Here is a 6976-nt window from a genome sequence, read left to right on the forward strand (position 1 = left end):
TAATTAAGTCCTGAGATTATAAGTTCTTTTTATACTTATGGTAATTTGATTTTCAGTTTAATCTTTATACCTGGAAATGTTATAAAATAATTCATAGGCATGAAATCAATATTTGCTTAAAGCAGTTGTTTTGACATTTTTTTTTTGTTTTGGATTCGATGGAACCCCACCTCCTGGAAAACGCATTTTATGGGCCCAGATGAGTGAGTAAAACCCCGGTTATCCCGGCCTCTTACAAGAGATGCATGTCGTGAAACAGTGATAAGTGGATGACTTGATATTTAAAAAAAAAACAACTAGTTTTGATCAGGTTTTTCTTGAGCTAATCAGGTTAAGAGTTAATTTAGATTTTTGATCAAATCACATCAAGTCAATTCAAATCACGGGTCAAGTTATTGACTTGGATCGGGTTTTAAAACAGTGATAAGTGGATGACTTGATATTTAAAAAATTTCGTTTTCTTTTCTGATTAAGATGTTATTTAGAATTGAAAAATTATTTTTTTTGTTTGAAATTAATTATTTTTTATGTTTTTAAATCGTTTTGATACGTTTGATATCCAAAATATTTTTTATAAATAAAAAAATATTATTTTAATTTATTCTTAAATAATAAATATTTTAAAAATTAATTTTTTCCACGCTTGTAAACACTAATAAAAAGAAAATTCCACTTTATGTAAGTTTTCACGACTGTTTTCAGTAGTTTATTTGTTATTGTTTTTCTTCAAGCTTGTGGAACGGAGTGTTGCTCCAAGTCGTTGTGTTAACTGTTAACTGCTTTGCTTTTCTTCATAGACTTAGAAAGTCACGTGTTCTAAACAAATGATTACATCTCGTGGAAAATATGGCAGAAGAGATACAAAAAATGACTTTTATTATCAATAGCTCGTTCTTATCGGAAACATATTTATCAGACCGGTCTAATTTTGAGTTACATGGTTGAATTAATTTAAAAAATTTTAAAATAATTTATAATTTTAATATTTTATATAAATTAAAAAAATCTAAGTAAATATAAACTACATATGTTATAAATAATAAAATTTAAAAATTATTTTAAAAAAAAATCTAGTCCAAGTTAAAAAAATATTATAATAATATATTATCTTGTTAAGTTGAAATATTTAAATAAAAAAATCTTATCATACCATATTAAAAAAATATTTTTTTCTTGTAAATATAGAATATATATATATATATATTAAAATATTTTAAATTTCACATTTTAAAAAATATATTTTTATGGTATATATATTGTGAAATTTTTAAAAAAATCAATAATAAAAAAAATATATATATATAAAATATTACTAGAAAAAAATATATATATATTTCAAAAATAAAAGTCTCAATCTAGTTTTATTGAATTATCTGGATAACGAGTCAACCAGATTTTATTTCATATGTACTTCCTCTTATATTTTTCCTCGTGCACTTGTGAAGTCATGATTTCAATCTATCCACGTCATCACAATCGTCCTAGACAAAAAAAAAAAAAAAAGGCATGCATATAACGTGGTTAAATAAAATTGACAGTGATAATAAAAAAAGAAGAAGCAAGTGGATAGATTGAAATAAAACAGTGAGAATACAAAAAAATAATAAAAAGCAAGTGGTTGGGTGACGCCTGAAATTTTAAAAATAAAAGGCAAGTGGTTGGGTGACGGCTGAGCGGCTGAAATTCTTCTATCTTTTGTGCCAGCTCAAATGAACAAAAATTGGGGTCCCACGCCAACTCTGGTCTGAAAAATCGAATCTCGACATAATTTTTTATCCTTTTTTTTTGTTTTATTAGCTGGAAAAAAAACTTTTTGTACACTTAATTTTTTTTTATACGAGCAAACACAATTTTCCGTTTGTTTAATAACTTTGATTTCAATAATGCAGAAATGCACCGTGGAGCATATAATATAATGGCAATGTTGAGGTAGGTCAGGCTCCAAAATCATGTGACGAGGACCCTCTCTGTAATTAACGTGTCTGCCAATTAACTAACTAAAAACATGAGCATTCATAAAAAATATATGTATATTAACTAGTATATTTAATGGCCCTATGTAGCGGGTAAATATTTTTTTTAATATTTAAAAAATATTAAGAGCATAAAAAGTTTTTGAAGTATCTTAGCTTGACAGTAATATCAGATCTAAAAGTCTTGTATATGTAGCCATACTAGAACAAGTAATTTAAATCTGGTAGTCATAGGCAAATTCAAGAATTCTTGAGTTTGAAGCTATACTAAACCAAGCAACTTGGATTTGGAAGTCATATTAAACCCAACCACGTGCAAGATTAAAGTTATTAAACTCAGCTTGGATGTTTACCAGCCATGGTATCTGTCTCAGGTCAAATGGATTGACCCAGATCAACCCTGAAAACTTTTAAAAAAAAATTGAGATTTTAATATTTTATATAAAAAATTAAAAAAGAATTTATGTTCATAAGCTAAAAGATTATTTCAAAAAAAAAAATTTTTTTATTCCATATTAGAAAGATTTATTATTTTATTTTATTAAGTTAAAATATTTAAATTGATTTTTTTTTTTGTGAGCATGAATATATATATATTAATAAGCTTTTAAATCTCATGTTGAAAAAACTAAAATATTTTTCTTGGAATTTATATAGTAAACTTTGATATGGGTTTGTAACTAATTGAAAAGGATGAAAAAATTTGATCTCTAACTAGAAAAAAAAACAAATTTTTTTTAAAAAAATTCTACCAGGTTCACTCGTCCGCACCATGTAAGGAGGATTGTTATGCTTCTAGTTTGATAGCAGATACTATATTTAATCACCGAAAAACATGTCACATGCCTTCTTAATTATGCGAGAGCTATTACTTACTGGAGCGTGTAGAATACTCGCTATCAGTTTTTTTTATTTTGATTTTCTTAAATACATAACATACCTATATGAATTTCATTGTTATAGTTCACGGCTACCACCTTCAATTTCTTGCACTTACGGGGAATGCCTGATTATTTTAAATAAATGTTCCTATCCACGTGATTGGTAAAGAAGAGATGGATGCCACAGTATATTCCAGTTTTATTCACGAAAAAAAATAATATGAAAATATAAAAGAATATTAATTTAAAAAAATAAAATAATTTTTTTTAAAAATACTTTTAAAATACAAAAATAAATGAATATCAAATGCCCAGGCTATTCTAGAGTATCCTAACAGTTGGTTTTTAAAATTATTTATGTTTATAAATTTATTAAAATAATATTTTTTTTTAAATTAACATATTAAAATGAATTGAAAACATAAAAAAATTAAAATAAAATAAATAAATTTTTAAATTTTAAAAATATTTTCAAGACACAAAATAAATGTTCTGTTTTTTTAGAGTTGATTGAGGATCATTATTTAATTTATTGTTTAAATAATAATTTCAAATTAAAAAATAGAAAAAAGCTTTCGTTGTATAATGTTTTTTTTTCTTCTCATTCTCCTTTTCTAGAATGAAAATGTTGAAGTATTTTCAACTTATATTATACCGTCAACAAAAGCTTTAATCGTGTCATCCATTCCGTTTCTCAACAAGGAGCTTTTTGCCTTTTAATGTAAAAATATATATTTTTTATTATTATTTTCATGAGTGATAAATACATGTAAAGCTTGTTTAATAGTGTGGTTGTAATTGCTTTTTAAAATAATTTTTTATACTAAAATACATGTTAATTATATTTTTTTATTTTTAAAAAATTATTTTTGACATATTAACACATCAAAATAATTTAAAAAATACTAAAAATATATTAATTTAAAGTTAATAAAAAAATAAATAAAATTTAAATTTTTTTAAAATACTTTTAGTACAGAAACAAACAGACTCGTACTGTTGTACACTGATTCGGCTATATAAATGCATGGATAGCTAGCTTCAATGGCACTGGGCTCTTCTGACCACACCATTTTCCCTTCGTTATCTTCATGGAGAAGAACACAATCTCTTCAAACGGAGAAAGCGAGCTAAAAGATGAGATTCAAGGCTTGGTTGCAAGCTTTCCTAGTGAGAGAAACTGGGATGGAGCTCCTCTTTATTTCTATAAAGGGGTCTGGTATCCAGTTTTCGCCATTAGAGGGGCTCTTTCCTTTCAACAACATTTCATTGCACAAGACACAGATATAATACTAGCGAGCATGCCAAAATCAGGCACCACCTGGTTAAAAGCTCTCACGTTCTCTGTGGTAAACCGCAACATTTACAGTCCCAAAAAGAGTCCCTTACTCGCTACCCCTCCTCATGAACTCGTTCGTTTCTTTGAGATGGACCTTTACTCAAAAAACCAGCTCCCAGATCTCAAACAACTTCCTTCCCCAAGGATTTTCAGCTCTCACTCCCATTACGGAACCTTGCCACAGTCCATTAGAGATTCTGGTTGCAAGATTGTTTACATATGCAGGAATCCTTTGGATCAACTTGTCTCTTATTTTCATTTTGCTCGCAAGTTCCAACGAGAGAATGTCAAGCCTTTATCATCGATTGATGAAGGTTTCGACAACGTTTGTCTTGGTATCCAGAGTTATGGACCCTTTTGGGACAGCGTGTTGGGGTACTGGAAAGCAAGTTTGGAGAGACCAGACAAGGTGCTGTTTTTGAAATATGAAGACTTGAAGGAGGATATAACTTTTAGCTTGAAGAAACTAGCAGAGTTCCTGGGACTGCCTTTCTCTGAGAAAGAAGAGAAAGAAGGGATCATTGAAGAAATATCAAAGCTGTGCAGCTTCGACAATCTCAGGAATTTGGAAGTGAACAGAACTGGTTTCTTTGAGAGCGCTGGAGCTCCAAACAGTACCTTCTTTAGGAAAGCAAAGGTGGGAGATTGGTGCAATGATCTAAGTCCTTCCATGGCAGAATGTTTTTTGAAGATTGTGGAAGAAAAGTTGGCTGGCTCTGGCTTATCCTTCAAAGTATCTGAATAATCTCGCAAACTGCTAGTGACCTCTCGCATCTTTTGCTGATTCTGCTCCTTGCTTCTTTCTTATTCATTATGTATTTTCCTTTTCTTTTTCTGCTCTTAAAATAATCCTTCTGCTGAAATTGGTGCGGTTAATTAGCTCACTTGTGGAGGATCGAATTCAATAAATTGGTTTGAAGCTAGCCTATGGGGTGCGTTTTCCTTAATCCGGTCTTGTTTGTCCTTTAATTAATTTTTTTAAGCTAAAAAATGAGTTTGAAAAAAAAATCATTTCATTGAAATAAATTTAAATGAAGTGTTTAGGGATCAGATTAAGAAAAAAAATCAAATAAGAAAATGATCTAAAAAAATAACAACTAGTAGAATAAGGACCAAATTTGATATAAAAATTAAATGAAACCAAAATAGAGAGACAAAATTGAAAGGAAAAAAAAGATAAAACAAAAAAATGATTAAAAAACAAAACAAATAGCAACAAAAATAATAAGGATCAAATTTGATACAAAAATAAAACAACATGACACCTTTTAATTTTGGCAGGCTCGCGTGAATCCTAAAGACAACAAAGAGAAAAGAGGGAGGAAAAGAAAAAAAATTATTGGAGCCCTACCACCACGCCCCCATCAACACACATCAGACTATAAAAAGAGCATGACGTGACACTTTCAACACCAATGTGAAAGCCATCATTTGGCCACCAATAGAAGTTGTATGTGCCGCTGGAATGCGATAAACTCCCCCCTAGCGCATGTATTAACCAATTTTACCTTACTTGTTTACCCCAGTCCTTGTATTTATTTTAGTTTAAATTATGGTCCCTTAACACTTAATTGTTCTAAATTAGCCAATTTTTGCTTTATTTTGCAAAATCAAGATTTTATAAAGCACTAAAATTTTTCACGATATTGCAAGATTTTCATATTAAGATAATTAAAACAATCTATCAAGTTAAATTTTAAATAAATCAATGTAAAGAGATCAAATTGAAAAAGAAGTTGAGGTACTAGAATTAAAAAAGATACATAAACTTCTCTTTGATTGTGCAAATTAGTACTTGATGTTATAAAAAAAGGAATAAACATTTCTTCAAGCTTCAAATTTGTACGTGAAACTTTAATTATTTTAAATTTAAAAAATAAATTTATTTTATTTAACTAAGAATTAACCAAGCTATTAAATATTTCATCTGCATCTTGAGATCCTCAAATGCACATATAAAAAAACAAATCACCAATACAATACAATAGCAAATCAAAGAAAAAACAATGCTTACCCTTGCAATTCACGGTGAAAGACCGACACCCTTTGTTTTTTTATAACAAGTTGATTACTATTATTGGAATGCTACATTCAATTAAAATATAAAAATAGTAATTCCAATTTTTTATTTAAAATAGTGGAGAGTAGAAAGAACTTCAGAAATTTAAAAGGAGAATTAAAAAAACAAAAAAGCAACTGCCTTTCTTGAGGAAGAAGAAGGCCACCGTTCTGAATAAAAGGGGGAAAAAGGGATAACTTTTCTTCGACTTTTTGATTCTGAAAGAGAACACATCAGAACAGAGAATCGAGAGAAACACCGTGAGGAGCCTAACAATGACAGACCCAACTTGGGTTTCCTCCAAGTTAGCTACTGATGTGGGTGAAGGTTGTGATGTCGTTAATTGATCGAGTAACGATGAATAGATGAATTAGTATATTAAGAACTAAAAGATGAGGAGGGAAGAAGAGAGAGGAAGAAGAAGAAGAAGACGAAGAAGGTAGGTGGCAATACTAGCTGGTAGCTATCGGCAAAAAAGAAAAATAAAACGCAGCGTTTCCTAGCTCTTCATTAATCAAAACTCTGTGTTTTAAGTCCAAAGCGCCCAACGGTCTGATCATTTGAATCCTTCTGCCCGAACTCCCCCTGTCTCCATCTCACTGAAACTCACCTGTAACAATGCCCCCCCCCCCCCTATCAACACCCTTGTCCGCAAGGGTAAAATCCGGGAACCTCCGATAAAGGTCCTTCAAAAATTCCCATGTAACCTCTGAAGAAGACGACC

The 6976-nt window shown here is 29.7% G+C and overlaps 1 protein-coding gene across 1 annotated transcript; it reads left to right on the forward strand.

Moving 5' to 3' along the window:
- The first annotated feature begins 3906 nt into the window (after positions 1-3906).
- LOC118054716 (cytosolic sulfotransferase 15) lies at positions 3907-5024 on the forward strand. The gene has a single exon (XM_035066389.2). The coding sequence runs from the start codon at positions 3946-3948 to the stop codon at positions 4936-4938; it is 993 nt and encodes a 330-aa protein (XP_034922280.1). The 5' UTR covers positions 3907-3945; the 3' UTR covers positions 4939-5024.
- Positions 5025-6976: the final 1952 nt, after the last annotated feature.

The sequence above is a fragment of the Populus alba genome, chromosome 3, assembly GCF_005239225.2.
Source record: "Populus alba chromosome 3, ASM523922v2, whole genome shotgun sequence".
Taxonomy (NCBI): domain Eukaryota; kingdom Viridiplantae; phylum Streptophyta; class Magnoliopsida; order Malpighiales; family Salicaceae; genus Populus; species Populus alba.

Coding starts and splice junctions, on each gene's coding strand:
- LOC118054716 (XM_035066389.2), top strand. CDS start 3,946: ATGGAGAAGAACACAATCTCTTCAAACGGAGAAAGCGAGCTAAAAGAT.